General features: G+C 39.4%; 1 protein-coding gene and 1 pseudogene across 2 annotated transcripts in view; one reads left to right on the top strand and one right to left on the bottom strand.

Annotated features, from left to right (window-relative positions):
• LOC113665184 (ATP-dependent RNA helicase TDRD9) overlaps window positions 1-17,152 on the top strand; it is a 30,956-nt gene that overhangs the window by 8,715 nt on the left and 5,089 nt on the right. The window contains exons 12-35 of the mRNA XM_089211757.1: window positions 339-436; window positions 965-1,096; window positions 2,586-2,751; window positions 3,654-3,717; window positions 3,920-3,983; window positions 4,101-4,139; window positions 4,345-4,398; window positions 5,340-5,416; window positions 5,516-5,552; window positions 5,801-5,908; window positions 9,830-9,930; window positions 10,054-10,134; window positions 10,760-10,885; window positions 11,323-11,386; window positions 12,115-12,159; window positions 12,464-12,571; window positions 12,739-12,864; window positions 13,311-13,400; window positions 13,811-13,936; window positions 14,939-15,070; window positions 15,554-15,667; window positions 16,481-16,551; window positions 16,633-16,761; window positions 17,046-17,123. Of these exons, the coding sequence (XP_089067883.1) occupies window positions 339-436; window positions 965-1,096; window positions 2,586-2,751; window positions 3,654-3,717; window positions 3,920-3,983; window positions 4,101-4,139; window positions 4,345-4,398; window positions 5,340-5,416; window positions 5,516-5,552; window positions 5,801-5,908; window positions 9,830-9,930; window positions 10,054-10,134; window positions 10,760-10,885; window positions 11,323-11,386; window positions 12,115-12,159; window positions 12,464-12,571; window positions 12,739-12,864; window positions 13,311-13,400; window positions 13,811-13,936; window positions 14,939-15,070; window positions 15,554-15,667; window positions 16,481-16,551; window positions 16,633-16,761; window positions 17,046-17,123 (2,230 nt within the window). The remainder of the gene's footprint in view (window positions 1-338; window positions 437-964; window positions 1,097-2,585; window positions 2,752-3,653; window positions 3,718-3,919; window positions 3,984-4,100; window positions 4,140-4,344; window positions 4,399-5,339; window positions 5,417-5,515; window positions 5,553-5,800; window positions 5,909-9,829; window positions 9,931-10,053; window positions 10,135-10,759; window positions 10,886-11,322; window positions 11,387-12,114; window positions 12,160-12,463; window positions 12,572-12,738; window positions 12,865-13,310; window positions 13,401-13,810; window positions 13,937-14,938; window positions 15,071-15,553; window positions 15,668-16,480; window positions 16,552-16,632; window positions 16,762-17,045; window positions 17,124-17,152) is intronic.
• On the bottom strand, window positions 7,435-9,310 carry LOC149042990 (uncharacterized; annotated as a pseudogene). The gene has a single exon (XR_016188301.1). The product of XR_016188301.1 is annotated as an uncharacterized LOC149042990 (transcript).

Below are 17,152 nucleotides of genomic sequence, written 5' to 3'. Positions count from 1 at the left end.
CAAGAAGTTTTCTTTTTTTTTTTTTTGTCTCGAGTTTTCTTTTTCACTACATTTGTTTCCTTTTACACATTTCTATAAACGTTTCGAGTTTCTTTTTCTTATTTTGCAAGACAGTGGTTACTTCCTAAGTTTTCCTTCAAAATCTTGTGCGTGAAATTTACGCGAGAAATTGGCGCGCGGGAGGCCAAAATCGATCCCCTCTCGCATGCCTGACGTTTGACCGCAGTATCTACTGTGTCCTCTTATCTTTAAGCTTCACTGTACATGTGCAGGTCTTGAGCAGCTCTGAAGTTTCCAAGATGGCTTTTTATTTCACTTTTGACTGTTTTTATCTATAGGTCGTGCTGGCCGTGTGTCAGCGGGAACATGCTTTCGACTGGTGACCAGAGAATTCTATGAAAATGCTCTTCCAGAATTTGGTGTTCCTGAAATGCAGGTTGGTAGTAGAACAGACAGTTTGCCAAAGTCCTGATCTATGTAAAAGGTTACGCACAAACCATGAAAATTCTTGGAATGTTAAAAATTCTTGGAATGTTAAAAATTCTTGGAATGTTAAAAATTCTTGGAATGTTAAAAATTCTTGGAATGTTAAAAATTCTTGGAATGTTTAAAAATTCTTGGAATGTTAAAAATTCTTGGAATGTTAAAAATTCTTGGAATGTTAAAAATTCTTAGGGGGTCAAACGAGTACCCTGATTGGCTGCCATGGGGATCATCTGTTCAAGTGACAGTGTTCTTTGTAGTCGAGGACATGCAGAAATGATTAAAAACTGTTAATTGGAAATCTTATGTCTATGTTTTTATTTCATTTTATCTCCTATCAAACAAGGTTTTTTTTCGAGTCTGCGTCAGTCTTAATACAGATTTGTCTGAACTGATTAATTTATACTAGACATAAACACGAACATGCGCATGTGGTTTGCTGTTCTCGTCTAGTTTTTAATAGACATTATTTGTGTTTTAGAGATGTCCATTGGAACAGATTATTTTAAAAGTAAAGCTGTTGGACATAGGACCTCCTAAGGTCGTTTTAAGACTAGCAATGCAGCCCCCAGATCCAGATGATATAGAACGGACAGTCTTGCTTTTAAAACAGGTGAGATACTAGCCTCTTACAAACCGAACGAGAGAGCCGCACTGGGGAATAATATGGCCCGAGGTCGTGGCTTTCGCGGACAAAAATACACGGCTGATGACCGTTTCGGTGGAAACGGTCCGTTTGGTAAAATATTTGCGCGCATCATGTGCTAAACCGTCGAATAAGGTGTATTTATTCTATGGCAAGGTAGTCCGGAGATAAATCTGAGCGTTTTGACTGATTCTTACTCGGTCCGTATTTTGCAATACGCACCGTTTCCGTGGAAACGGTCACAAGCCGTGTATTTCTGTTTGCGAAACTCAGAAAATTCGAAATAAACAAGTTTTCTCCGAGTGCCATATAATAATCTACCTACTGACTTCGCTTGCTCGAGCCGTATCATAGAATATTGCCCCTAGGTCGTTTTTACACTGCTACGACTTCGGGCTATTATTCCCCAATACGGCCCTCACGCTCGGTTAGCCCTTTAACTCGTAAGATCTGATTGTTAAATCTCCCCTCTAGCTGCTACACATTTCCTTGTAAATGAGGTAAGAGAATTTGGTGCTAGATCAAGATAACAATTTCCACCCGATAAGTTTGAATAGTCTCATGATCTGTTTGCTGGATAATGTTTAGATATTATAGGGAGAAGTTACATGTCAATCAGTTTTGGGAGTTAAGGGTTAATAAGAATTTCATATTTTGCACTTTCGGTTGCCTTTGTATGATAAAATGACGTAGTAGTGGAGTAATAAAGACAGTTATCTAACCAGAAAAATTATACGTAAAGAGTTCGATTTTGAAAAACACTTATTATTTACTTCAACTGTGAATGGTTTTCTGCCAAATGAAGCAGTTTAGTATGTACAGGTAACAACATTTCAGTTTATCTTTCGGGTGAGTAAGTCTTGAATCTTAAGTAATTAGAAAGTGGAACCTGTTTTTAGTTTGTTTTGTTGTAAATTAAGGAAATCTCAGTTTTGTACTAGTCCATAGGAACAGGAAACGTGTGTCCCGCAACGCTAATAATATTAGGGACTTTTAGCAAACCACGAGGGCGACGACAACGAGAACGTAGCAAAACAAAAGATCTAATGAGCAAAACAATAGCTCAGCACGTGCGTTTTAAAACTGTGTACATTTCTTAGTCGTCCTCTGCAAAATAACGTGAAATCATTTTGAATTTGCGTGAGAAAGGAAATCCCGACGGCAGAATATTTAAGTTTCCATTTGGAACTCAACGCCGCTCTCTTACGTTATGCTGAGGTTAACTTGCGGCGCCGTAAGAGATGGTAAGCACATTCAGCCGTTCGCGAAATTCCAACTAAAAATATGTATTCATTTTTAAATCGACGTCTTCCTTGGCGTTGCCGTCCTAGCTGCTGAAGGTCTCTAATGAGAGTCATGGAGCAGACTATCTCCGCATTTATAGAATCTGATTGAAGGGAATAAAACAGTCTTTGCGTGTTCATGAGTTAACCAAACATGTGTTACTCTTTTTAAGGTTGGTGCCCTGACCATCAAAATGAAGAATGATACCATAAACCCTTATGATGGAGAACTGACCTTTTTTGGCAAAGTGTTAGGAAGCCTGCCGATCGACATTTATCTCGGAAAGCTGTTAATATTGGGATATGTGTTCGGCTGCCTTGAAGAATGCCTTGTTATAAGTAAGGACCATCATGTAGCTCTCACACAACTATAGTTGACCTAACCTTTAACATTAGTATGCATATTCTCCATACTGTTCTCTATACATTTCCTTTAATGCTGACATGGAGATTTTATTTGACAATCAAGAGCTTCTTAATTTGGTGATCATTTCCTCTATGGAATTTAAAATCACACATTAAATCACCCGGACGGAATCGGAAATGATCTGGTGAAAATCAATCTCCGATCGGAATCCGAACGGAAGGGAATCGGATATGATCTGGTGACAATCAAACTCAAATTGAAATCAGAAACGGAACGGAATCTGGAAGCAGAAACAATATACGGCAAAGTCGCTGAGACCGGGTACGATTTTGGCCTACCGCTCAGCTGAGAAACATCTCATTTAAAGTGAGCTTAAAAATAGTGGTATTAAAACCTTCCCTATTGTAGATAATGTCTTGAATCACTCGATGTTTAATCACCATACTACTTAATGTAAAGTGGAACGTTAGAGTCAAATGCTGCACGTAATATAAGAATATAAAATGAAGTTTATCTCCACGAAATCAGTTCGACTTGTATTGATCACAGCTCATATTTGGGAGTTAACGAACGGTTTGATTCCGTTTAAAAATCCGATCAAGTATCGATACATTTTTCACGTTTTTTATTTTTATTTTTTTTCAAATCTGTTAGTCGCCAATTGGCGACATTTGTCGAAATTTTAGTCGCCAAATATATTTTCCACTCGCCATGGCGGCCAAAACGGTCACAACGTGGAGTGCTGATAATGATGCAAGGATGGTGATTATTCTGTACTCATGAGTTATGTTTTTGAGAAATTGCTAAGTGATTAATCATTTTTCTACACTGATTAGTATATTTTTCCGTTCGTTTCTCTTTTTTTTTTCCTCAGGTGCTTCAATGTCTTTGCAGTCATTTTTTGCGAAGCCATTCAAAAGAGACTTCAATGCGTATGTGTAAGTAAGGTTTACGTTGTTATCTACTAACAGAAGAACACTTTTCAGAAGACTTTTTAAAAATTTATTACAGAACACAACGATGTTTAGCCTTAAAAGTTGCGGTTCCTTTTTTATTTTAATTGATTTTCAATTGTAAAGATTATTTAGGGATTGCTTCAATGTTTGCTTTGCTCAGAAAAAAATTATTGTCCATTTTCAGTAAGAAGATGGCTTGGGATGCATATTCACACAGCGATTGCATTGTGACTCTTAATGCCTACAAGGTAAAGTGAATTAGTATGATATGTACCTAGTCCAGGCAATTTGGATTGTTTGTTCTGCAGTAATCATATTACATTATGACATCTTTCGAATGATAAACTTCCTCGTTTTTATGGCAGGAATGGAGCACTCTGAAAAGACGCAAAGGATTCCCAAGGGTTTGTCAAAATGTTATGTTTTCTCTTTAGCTTGTCCTTTTTCTGCAGAAACTAAACAAGGAAAATGGAGAAAATTGAAGGAAATTTTCCTCTTACTTGTACGAGACTGCCATTAGTATATGTGTGCTACAGAAAATTATCGATATAAAATGAAAGTGCGATGCGTCAGCTGTAATGCGCTTCTGATTTCTGAACTTCTTGACAGGGTGAAACAGCTTGGTGTAAAGAGAACTTGATCCAGCCGGGTCGTATTAGAGAGGTATGTTCACTGCTGATGGTTCAAACGCTGATTACCTATGGTTTTTACTTGTTCAGTTGACTGATCTTAAATGTTGTTTGGTTTGCCCGACTGTTTGTTGGCTGGGCGTGGCCACATCCAACTCTCTTTCATTAGGGAAGGCTCCGAGCACAAAGTTTTTCAAACTCGCCTCTGGCGATTAAAAATTAAAAAGAGACTGCAAAAGATAACATGTTAGTCGTCATAAAAAAAATTATTCAAGGGAAATTGCGAGGGAAAAAAATGTGGAGTTTCTTGGTGAAATGTTAACCATCGCAGTTTTTCCGCCAAAACGACATCAGTTTCACGACGCTAACTTCTTTAAGAAAAAAAAATTAGAAAGGGCTCTGCGCAATATTTATCTTATGCAATTATTCATCCCGCTAAACCTTAGACCACAAACAGTAAGCAGAAAAAGCATAACTGTGTTCTAATTGACAGCGTGGTAGGGCCGCACGGGTAATTATTTTGGCTCAAGGTCACGATATGCGGACCGGCTTTTTCCGGACCGACTCACGTCACGTCTAGTTTTCTTCATGCCTTTTTATTTTATCATAATTATTTTTTATGGAAGTGCGTGGGCGGGGCAGGACGGGTGATATGGTAAAGCTTTTTGGGTGACCTCCGAACAAATAGGCGACTTTCGACTTTTTTGATCTCACGACAACCAGAACAGTCGCAGCTTGGAGGGCTGTTTGAGGAAAATGTGCAGCCCCCGAAATGTCTTGTTGAAAGTAAATATTGTATCTGGGTTTCCTTTAAGTTTTAGTTAGAAAGACAAAATCCAATTCATGGTTTTCAATGGATTTATGTTTTGCTGTCAGCTTTGTGTTGAGTTTGTAACTGACGTAGCGATGATAAGTAAGGTTTATCAATTGCTGGCTCTGATGTTTGAAGGCCTGATTACGTGTTCTTATTTTAAGGTTGAAGAACTCGTTACTGACTTGACCAACAGACTTAAGGATCTAAATCTCAGAACAAACCAACCTCTCCATCAGAAGTAAGCTGCAATTTGAAATTCCTTTGTACCAATTAAAAAAAAAAATTTGATATGTAGAAGCGCAAGTGCTGGTCTGACAATTTGATTTTTCGTTCACAGGGCGAGCAATTCTGATGAGTCTCTTCTCATTTTGAAGGTTGGTCTGTTTCGTTTGAGTTCAATGCAATATCAGCATACATATTTTCCATACTTTTCTCTAGATATTTCTTTAGGGTGCTGACAAGGTGAATTTGTTTAACAATCAAGCGCTTCTTTATTTGGTGATCATTTCCTTAACTCTCGTGACCTTGATGTTGACTCAGGGGTTACATTGTGTGGAGATATTAAATACTGGTCACTCTAACAAGTCAAAGACGTTAATAACATTTTTTCGTTCCTCAACAGCTTGTGATCTGTGGAGCGTTTTACCCAAACTACTTCGCCTCAAGTGATATTGATGAAACTGACGTAATGAAGGTGATGTCAGGCCATGATCCTTTCACGACAGTTATGGTATGTAGCATAATATTTGTGGATATAGTGGCGGTTGAAGCTCTGTCATACATACATACACACTTTATTGATGCTCCCTAAGTGGGCTTTTCAGCTCAATAGAATAAAAAAAAAAAATACAAATATATAAATTAATTGAGAATGTAAATACAATAATATTATAATTACAAAATATATATCAATAATATAATATATCAACTTAATAAAACATTTGCAAGATGACGTCTAAAATTCCTGGGGCATTTTAAGGACTTAATGTTATCATTCAAGGAGTTCCAGAGTTTGGCTCCTCTGAAAGCAAAGGAGCGCTGCCCTGTTGACAGGCGACATAAAGGTATATCCAAAGCACCAGATGATCGAGTTTGTCTATTATGGACTTGAGAACGTGATTTAAACATATCAGCAAGATAGTCTGGAACAAGCTTGTTAATACATTTGTGCATCATAGTAGCGTCATTTAGAATGAGTTTCTCTCTAATAGGAAGCCATTTCAACGATCGCAACCCATCCGAAATATGGTCATACTTTCTTAGTCCCAGAATAATTCGCCCAGCAAAGTTTTGGACTCTTTGTAACTTGTCAATATTGCTACTGCTGGTATTACTCCAGACAGTTGAACAATATTGGAGTTTACTAAAGACAAATGAATTTATTACTAACAGAAGTGTTTTCCTATCCAGGAGGTGCTTGATTCTGTTAATTTGGTACAATTTAAAAAGGCATTTAGAGGCAATCTCAGTGATATGTTGGTTGTAACTGAGGTGTGTATCGAGAAGAACACCCAAGTCCTTAACGACAGGCACAGGTGTTATTTCTTTGTCAAAAAGTGTTATACTGAATGATGACAGTTTCTTTAAAAGTTGTGGTAATCCAACAGCTAGAACCTTAGTTTTGTCCGGATTAATCAAAAGAGAGTTTTTACAGCACCACTGGGATATTCTCGTAAGATCTTCGTTTAAGGCGAGGATGGACGTGGGTAATTCGGCAGGTGAAAAGGACAAATACAATTTACAATCATCAACATAGGAGGCAGATAGACAACGTTTAGGAACAGAAAGGAGGTCGTTAACATAGATTGTAAACAAAACCGGACCTAAAATAGAGCCTTGCGGAACTCCGAACTCAAGTGGGAGTACTTTAGAAACTGCGTCACCGATTCGAACGTACTGTTGTCGGTTAGAAAGGTAACTCTGAAACCAATTCAAAGCACCCTGGGAAAAATCGAGATTTTGTAGCTTGGATAACAAGATGTCGTGTCGAATACTATCAAATGCTTTAGACATATCTAATAAGACCATGATGGAAACTTTCTTGTTATCCATAGCCTGGAGCAACTGATCTGTAACGTACAACAGAGCGGTTTCTGTCGAGTGAAGCTTTCTATTTCCGCTCTGATGTGCTGCCAGTTTATTATTTCTAATTAGATGCTCCATAAGTTGTCCATGTACCAACCTTTCAGTGACTTTTGAGACTATTGGTAATAATGAGATGGGGCGATAGTTGTTTGGGACATCTGATTGTTCAAATTAATCATTCACAATGCGGGTAATTGTTGTTAGCGTACTGGGTAAACTGTCTTTAAGAATTCTAGAAGATATCTTGTCCATTCCAGGAGCTTTGTTAGATGGTAGGCTTCTAATCACCCTTTCTACCTGATTTTCCGTGACTTGATGGAGAACGAATAATTCGGGGCTAACGTCGGTGGATATGTGTAAAGGAGTCGGCACATCCAAATTTACATTAAGTCCATGATGTAAAGATAAGTCCCTGGCTTTTTGAGCAGTAATACTGCCGACGGAAATGAAGAAATCATTTAATTCGTTAGCTAACCCAGTGGGATCCTCAGAAGCCATAAAACTATCTTGTTGTTTACGTGGTAGACACCGGTTAATGATTTTCCAAATTGAGTTAGAATTTCCATTGCTATCCAGGATCTGAGTCCTGACGTGAACTTTTTCGGCCACACGAATCTCCCTTTTCACTTCTTGACGAAAAAATCTGTATCCGTTCCAGTGGAAAGGGTCATTTGTTTTTCCCGCAAGTTTGCGCCATTGGTCGCGCGTTCTCATTAGTTGACGAATTTCTGGTGTTATAAAGGGGTTAGGTTTAGATCTAATTTTAACCCTCTTGACTGGAGCATGTTGACTTAGTACTTCCAAGAACAGTTCGTTGAATACATCAACTTGATCGTTGAAATCGTCAAATAGGCTTATTATGTGAAAAGGCGCATATGACAAATCACGTAGGAAATTGTCGGCGCTGTAATTAGTATAGCTTCTAATAGTGACGTAACAGGGCTTAATCCTTGGCTTTTTTAACTTCAGCGAGATGTAAACAAGATTGTGATCGCTAATAGTTGACATAAGGACGTCGTTTGAAGCAATTAGTTTCTCATTCGTGGTCATCACAACATCGATTAACGATTCCCCATTCTCCGTGGCTCTGGTTGGTTGATTGATTAATTGGGTGAGGTTAAAAGTAGAGCAAAAATCGTTTAAAGCACGGGATTCTGCGTTATCTTGAAGGAGGTTGCAATTGAGGTCACCCAATATAATGACATCAAGACCTGACAGGAGGGATTCGATAAGACTGTTGGCAAGATCATCTATAAAATTTAATGGAGTACTCGGTGGTCGATATACTGTGCAGATGACGAATGACTTATAACAGCGACTTTGCACTTTTAGCCACAATTGCTGAAAGTTATTATCAGAAACTGAGGATACATTCTCCAGTGATGAAACTTTGTAGTTTTTTTTTAATGTAAACACATAGTCCGCCGCCAGGTTTGTGCGGGCCACGGTCTTGTCTATACAAAGTGTAGCCTGGAATATGAATGCTCTCGTTGTTGACTGAAGAATCCAGCCAAGTCTCTGATATCGTAAAGATGTCGAAATTATTTGAGACAACGGAATCCTTTAGCAGAGTGAAGTGTTCCCTGGACTTCAAGGAACGGATATTTAAATGAGCAATCCTGATGTTTGACTTCGTGTTGCAAGGAAAGCTAATATTTGTGTTCGTCGATGTAGATGAAGAATTAGAAGTAGAGTTTGGTCCAGGATGTGGATGAATGTCGCCGCTAAGATTGTTTTCCAGGAGAGATGGGTTAAAAGACGCTGTTCCGTTAGCTGAGTACAGAAGCCGTCTTCGGAGAAACCGCCTTCGCTTCATTCTTATGTACCATGATTTCAATCCAAAATGGCGGATTCGGCAAAAACTACTGGGATCGAGATAAGACATCAAAGAAGGTTCTGGGGCGCTTCCCGGTGTGTCAAATCCATGCCCATTTGAGGAAAACCGCCAATTAGAGTAGTGGCTTAGATTGTTCAAGCAGCTGAACAGTAAAAACACGAGGAAAGTGAACATAAGAACGGAGCTAAAAATTAGTTGACCGACCGCCATCGCTGACCGCTGACCTCTGTCCCTTGTTGGGAGGAAATTGCACCTATACAGGGCTAATGATCGACGCGTCAGCTCTTCATTGAAGCAATTTTCAAGCGAGTGTCAAAGTAATCCAGAGTTGCATTGGTTTTGCTTTAATTTGCTCTGTGATTGGTCCAGAAAACTCGCGCCACTCTCGCGACCTATAAGATACAAGATGGTCACCCGCGTTTTCCCGCTCTTTAGGCAGTTTGGTGACCGCTTTTATTTTGGTGTACGGCAGTCAGTCGAAAAGCACTCTATTTACTACAGCGATTTACTTGCCTCTAGCAAAATTATACGTGTAGTTGATAACCAACTGCTTCATTGGCAGGTAGTGACCTGGTTCACTTATTTCAAAACAGGTCCTCTCATAATCGTTTTCCTTGGCTGGTTATTTAAATGCCTATTTGGTTGCCCATTCCTATAAATGTATAACTATTTGCACATTCCCGCAAACAAAAATTCGTGGCTGATGTACTCAATTTAATTAAATTTCAGGTCAGGAATATGCCTGCCCATGGTGCGCTTTACAGGTCACAGATTGCCAGGTTGTTTAGATCTTGCGGCAAAGGAAAAGCTCTTTATTTTGAAGATACCAGGTTGGTAATGAAAACTGTACAAAGAATTAAAACTCTAGGAAGTTTGTTTGTTGTTTTTTTGAGATATTAGTATCCTATCTCAATTTTAGTAACTTGAATGATTAACGTTGTGTTTGAATTCAGAGCTTATATCGAGTTTGAGAGAACACGGGCCACTGATTCACACACAGTTCTTCCTGCTGTCTACAAAGCCATTAAGATGAGGTGAGGTAGATATGTAGCATGTTTCAGGCGCTCATTTAATAAAATGGAGCGAAATAATAGCCGACATAGTAAACGGCGCGATGGAAGAACAAAGAAGGAAGTTTGGGTCTGGTAGCGACCCGACCTAGACCTCCCTCGTTCTTCAATCTCTCCGCTACTTTCTCGCCATTTACAAGCGCTTCGCTTTAATAACCGAACGCTTGGAAAAGGCTAAGAGACATGTAGGTATACCATCTCTATTTTTAACATCGCGCAAGAGCGCCACATCCACATTCAAATCCTTGCAGTATTCTTGATGCTTGACACAAGATAATGAGCTTGCTACAACAAGTCTACCAGAGCCTAGCGGTTAAAATTGAAAAGAATGATGGGCCCGACGGATGTATTTTTTCAGGTGTTTCACTCTCTGAAATACGCCGTCTTTATGTTTCGAAATTATTTGGGAATCGGTTTTCATTTTTTTTTCCGAGAATGTAATTTTGAGGATTTGTAAAAACGTTTGCAGGTTCAAAGAAATTTTATCTTGAACACGCACCATATAAACCTAACAAGAGTTGATTGATACACAATACAGGTATCTTAAGATGAACTAAACCGTTTCGATTTGTGTTGTTTTTCTTTGCAGGCACTTACGAATGCCCCTTAGTCTTTTCATTTCCGAAGCCAAAAGTAAAGAAATGGACAGGTTGATGGAAAGGAGAAATGCTTACGAAGAAGCGAGCGCGGAAAAGGGGAAACTAAGAACAAACAGGTCAGATTACAGTCTTTGCCCTCTTTCAAATGAGCTAGTGGCTCAATGTTGCATTAGCACTGGTCAAACTCCTGTATTTAGGCATTTTAATTCTGTGGTTTTAAATAAATGTCATACTAAGGTCCCAAAATTTGAAACTCTCTTCCTGTGTCAGTTACTCGTTCGTCAAGTCTTCGTAGCGTCAAGACGAAAAAAAACACTGAATTGACCAAGCTGCACATTTGCAACATTTCTTTTTCATAATATGTTGTATTCAGTGAGGTGGCCTCTCCCATAAGCCGAGTGGTTTGCTGAGGCCTTCTCGCCTTCTAATCATAATGCTGTTAATTTATTTGTCGTTATTGTTTTATCAAAGGCAAGGGAATGATGATGATGAAGATGATGATGTAATATCTCGGCTCTTTGACAAACTGCTATTTCCATCATGTATTTCTCAGGGTTGCTACGAATTTATCAGCAAGAGGTGCTGGAAGTGTGACTCGTGTTCAAGAACCACAGCAGGTATTGTACACACGCTGTGGCCTATAATGTACATAGCCTTTACCGGAGTGTGTGTGTGTGTGTATGTGGGGTGGGGGAGAGGGTTGGGGGGTACTTGGGTCAATATTTTCTGGGATGTGCTGCTGGCCTCTCAGAGCCCCTGTAGACCCCATCTCAATTACTTTTGGTTATTCGGTAACAACTAATTAACCGCGAATCCTCCCAAATTTAAATCCCCTACTTACCAGGATTTTCTTACCACCAAAATCCTGAAAATTTGCGACTTCGTACTGTCACTCTATTGAAAAAATAACCCCCTTATCGTCAATCCAGTCGTGAAAATATGACACCATCCATACGGCACATCCCCTTCAGCTTATTGTAAGGAAGTATCCCCCTCCATTCCTTCACACCCCCCCCCCCCCATTGAGCTTTCAAGCAAATTGCCGAGGGACAGCAAATTAAACATAGTATTCAGGTGTAGCTTCAATTCATCACTTGTAGATTAGCAGTGTAAAAGTTTGCTTTTTGTGTCCTTATAGTAAATGTATAGAAGAATAGTATCACCTGTTCATAAAGATAAGAAATTACCATTTTAAGCGACTTTTTAGTGAGCATGATAAGTCTCTTGGCGATGATCTGATTAAGTGTTTTAGATTCAAATCACACGTTACCATACTTGTTTCGCCCTCATTTAATAGCTCTATCTTGATACTGAACTATAACTTTTTTTCATACTAATTCAATAGGTTGACCTTCCTCGAACTGGCTACCTGGAAATCATAACTTCAGTGGTAAGACTTTTATTCTATTCTGAAGAGGGACGGACTTGTATGCATTGTGCAGTTTTTTTTTTTTTAATCTCAGTATTATCGGTGCCACTTTACCATGTCTCTCTGTAAGGCAAGCATCTCTTTTGGTCAGAATATTGGGGGTAAGTTTCGCCGCATCTGTAGTGGGAAGATTTAGTACGTGGCTGTGCAAGTCCGGTGCACTCTTCAGTACTGCTGTGCCCTGTAAAGTAGCGTTTTGTCCAGTTTACGTGCTTTGTTTTTATGATGCTTGGGAGTGACATTACGTTTTTAACGTGTATTACAGGTGATAGATGCTGGTCACTTCTGGGCTCAGAAACCCGACAGACAATCCGCTATGCAACTTCAAATGTTGCAAAATCATATCAACATGTATCATGGCGAAAACTTACTGGTATGGAGTTATTTGAATCTCAGTACATAATCTTGTAAACAGGTCACGAGAGCAGTTTGCCTCCGAACAGATGTAGGAGAATTCATCTGTGCCACAGGAGAACCAGTCATTAGTATTGTTGTTGATGTGAAGTGACTTTTGTGGTAACAACGTTTTTCTTCCTCTAGCATGTTGACCAAAAGAGTCTCTATGTTGGTATGCTTTGCCTTGCTTTATATGCTGAAGACGAATTGTTTTACCGAGCGAGAATAATGGCCTTGAACAGCCCGCATATACCCAGAAACAGTGTAGAGGTCAGAACTGTTTGTATTCATGGTATTGTAGAGATATATAAAAATGCAACTTTGCCATTTCGGCTCCTTTCTAACTGTGTCGTGCCTTGACAATCCACATCTTGTCAGTATGTCTTAACAATGGCGCCACAGTAAATTGCCATTGATTGAACTTTTGAGTTCTCGAAAAATTATCAATTTACCCAGGCAGGTAATAGTAGTTAAAATATGAAAGCTGTTTATAAAGAATCGAAAATGTTTGATCGACAGACTAAGTGAATATTAAACCAACTATTTACTTCAGTGTCGATGGCTGGGGAATATTTATCTTCCCGCTTCTCAGCTCGGCAAATATCCACCCCTGGCCACCTCCGCTTTGGTGAATAGTTGTTAATTAAAGACGTTGTATTCAAAGTACTTGAGCAGGCACTAACTCAACATCTGTTGGCTTTGACTCTCGTCCTCAGGTTCTTTACGTGGACTTTGGGAACGAAGCAGTGCTGAGAATCAGTCATCTGAGACAGATGCAACAACAGTTTGAAGACCTTCCATTTCAGGTGTGTAGCTTGAACTTTGTTCTTTGTATTCCTACGGAGAAAAACTTACATTCCGGGGCAAATCCTCCTTCCACCCCTGAAACGCGCGGGAAACCGTGAGTGACCAAGTTGGGATTGGTTTTGGTTTTGAATCTGATTGATTGAGAAAATAACGCGAGTTTTCTGGACCAATCACATAACGAAAGAAAGCAAAAACCAAAGCAATTTCGGAATACTTTTGATACTCAATGTAAAATTGCTCCAGTAATGCTCCTAGTTGTACATGCAATGGAAACCGGTGTAAGTTCTGGCTGTATAGGCCACTTGACGGGTGTGCTGGGCTTGAGAACACAGCAATGGACTGGTCTGTATGTCGCTCACCTATTCACATGTTTTGACTATTTGTGTTTGATACCCTTTTGTTTGTACAGGCATTTGAGTGTAGACTATGTGAAGTAGGACCTTTACCATCCCCTCACAGTCCTGTGGGAACATGGTCTCCCAGAGCCAGTCAGCGATTTATTCAGATGACAGAAAATAAAAAGCTGGCTGCCAAGGTAGCTTTTTACAATTTTTATTATAATTAGTTATGCAGTAATTGCAAAGACAATTTCGCGGCGTGTACTCTTAAGGCTTTGATGCTGAGTCATCATGTCTTCCATCTGTAACAGTTTGGATTAGCACTGCTGCTCTTCCTGTACCAATTCTTCTTTTCCTCGTTTCCCGCCCGAAAGGGATTAGGGGATACGAGCGAGGCCATAAATGAATGATGGAGGATATGCGGATAATGGTAAAAAGACGTGAAGGTGCGACAGTAACCTCGTAACCATTGGTCAGTTGGTAATTTCGAAAGCCTCGTTTTCGGCCGTCTACTCTAGACGAAGGAGCATCATTCAAAAATATTTCCATCAACGATAATATTTTTGGAGTACTTTTCGTCATTAGAAAGTACCGTTGAGGTGCGCGGCGTATCTCACCAAGAAGGATAAAAATTTGTTCGTTTTTAAATAACTGTATTAACTCGAATAAGCGCCGCGGCGTTTCTTAAATTTTTTGCGCCTTAAATGCGGGGCTTATTTGAGGGCGGCGCTTATTTGAGGTTGTCGCTGATTCAAGAATTGGACGCGACACAGAATTGTTCTTTATGTGATTTAATGGTAAAATTTCTATCTGTAAGTGATTTTTAAAGTAACTAAAATAGGCGTGGTTTGTTGGTCATCATTTGTCGCCTCTGGTAGTTTTTTATTACATTACCAGTGGTGTCTTCACTCAATTTCGATGTCACTGACCCCCTATTGTTCTGCAGCGTGGAGGTTATACCTCTTGTACGCCTGAATCTGTGCATTCGTGTGCATTCGTGCATGAGTACAAACCGTTCTGACCTCCACGCTTATTATCGTTTCTGTCCCTAACGCGGTGCTTATTCGAGGGTGACTCTCATTCGAGTAAAAACGGTATCCTCGTTGGTTTGAACGGAGTGTAGAGCTTGTGCATCATGTTTTACTTTGTTTATCCTAAAGAAAAAACAATTCATGTCACGTGTTACACTGCTTTTACAGGTGTATTCGCTGTGCAAAAATGTTCTTCGTGTTGATTTATACGACACCAACACTGAGGAAGACATACACATCAATCAAAAGCTCATTGAAGAAGGGTTTGCGCAATTTCAAGAGGAGTCTCGAGCTTCTAAGGTAAACAACAAGTACGACGACAGCAATTACAGAAACAAAAACAGAAACAAGTGCTGTAACATAGCACAAGATTCAATTTATCTCTTGTACAAAACGGCTAAGTATTTGACGTTTCGAGATGACGTTGCAGTGGCCATGTTTGCGTGCCAAGACAGATAAATGGCGTCCATGTAGGTGTACTGAGTCAGAGCTGTGGGATTTGAACCCTTTCTTATATTAACCCTTTACACCCTAACATCAGTATGCATATTCTCCATACTGTTATCAGTACATTTCCAAAGGTGCTGACAAGGAGAATTTGTTGAACAATCAAAGGCGACTTTAATTGATGATGATTTCCATTATTCTTGTAACCTTAATTCTTGATTCAGGGGTGTAAGGAGAAGTTAGATACTGGTTACTCTTAGTGGGTAAAGGGTTAGCCATTTTATAGGTACCACTGGGTGATTTTTTTTTTCTTGTCATAAATTCTCTCTATATTAGCTTGCTCATCAGAGTGCTTTGTCTGGAGAGACCCTGCCTCCTGAGGACAACACCGCTTGGATCGACTCACTGGTTGAAAACAACGATGAAGTCGATGAAAGGTTTGCGACCAAGGTAATCATAGAGTATTACTATGTCCTCAACAAGTCAGGTTCTCAGCATATGGGGTTTGTCTTTAGTTTAAAAAAATGAGCGAAGTGGTTCGGCAGATTGTTTCAACGTTGCTTTCGTTCGATTCTTCAAACGTGAAATTCAGAAAATTCTGCATCTTATCTCAAATTTTAAGATTTTAGGCTTCAAAGGCTTACTTTACAAAATGACTTACTTTCTCTTATTTCTAGAAACTCGCTAGTCCAAGTTAAGTTATTTTTTGGGGGACCTTCCCTCATTTATGTCTTTACCAGGGTCACTGTGTTATGCCGTTGAAGAGGACACTTTACTCTCGCATTGCATGTCTCCATTTAAGAGTATCAGCCCTTTGCATCGTAACATCAATATACATATTCTCCATACTGTTCTGTAAACTTTTTTCTAAAGTGCTGAGAAGGAGAATTTGTTAAACAAGCAAGAGTTTCTTTAGTTGGTGATCATTTTCGTTATTCTCATGAGCTTTAGTGTGTGATTTAGGGATGATAATGTAAGGAAAAATTACCGATAGATGCTTATCACTCTTAGAGCTCAAAGGGTTAGTAGGTACCGACGATTTGTCAGGTAAACTTGGCGATAGCCTGGGAGGTTACCTGAGAGGACCTGGACTAGCTTGCCTTTCAGGGGTCAGCAGTAGTAGTGATACTCGTAATCGCTTCATGTTAGCCAAACTGAAGTGAAGTCCTGTTTAGAGCGCATATGGAAAGATAAGCTTGACACTTTCATAAGCCTCTTGGTTTTGAAGGTTTATTAAGTTTTCATCGTGTTTCGTTTGCACAGGTGATGCTCCGTGGTCCTGAGAGCCCCATTGAAATGAGTTTCTGCAGCATAACCAATATTGGACGACTTAAGTAAGGAAGCTGGTCATTCTGTGTGTTTTCCAAGCTTTTTCCGTTTGGTTTTCCTAAATCTTCATTTCTTACACTCAACAGGTCAGTGAGAATTGAGCAAAACTCGGTTAACAGTGTCATCTTGAACGATCAGCCCCAGGATCCTCATCAAAGGTTTATGGTCGCGGGTAAAGTTGGCATAAATGCGACTGGATCCACTGTGGTTGCAAGGTGAATTAGCTGTGACATCATTTTCATGAAGCTGCTCGATCCAAGAATGCTATGTAATTATTCTTAGAAAGTATTCAAAGGTCTAAGCTTTTCTTTAAGCTGCGTGATAGTGAGATCCATATTTTTCTATTTACCATGGATACCTGACTATTATAAATATCGAAAGTTCCCTCGCTAGTTGTCTGATAAATATTTGATATTCACCTCGTCTTTCTGCGTTTGCGTTGACCTCAGTCACCACATTTGTAACTGTACCTTGAAGTGTCCCTGTTAATTTTGTTTAGGGATACAACTTTGATGCCGAACATTCACGGTTTGATGCCTTTGGTGGCGCTAATCTTTACTCCCTTTGCTGAAATGAGGTAAATGCAATCATTTGTTTTTTTATCTT

Source organism: Pocillopora damicornis, chromosome 7 (genome assembly GCF_964200805.1).
Source record: "Pocillopora damicornis chromosome 7, jaPocDami1.2, whole genome shotgun sequence".
In the NCBI taxonomy this organism is placed as follows: Eukaryota; Metazoa; Cnidaria; class Anthozoa; order Scleractinia; family Pocilloporidae; genus Pocillopora; species Pocillopora damicornis.
Note: the sequence above shows the minus strand (reverse complement) of the source record. Positions and strands in the feature narration are given on the sequence as shown.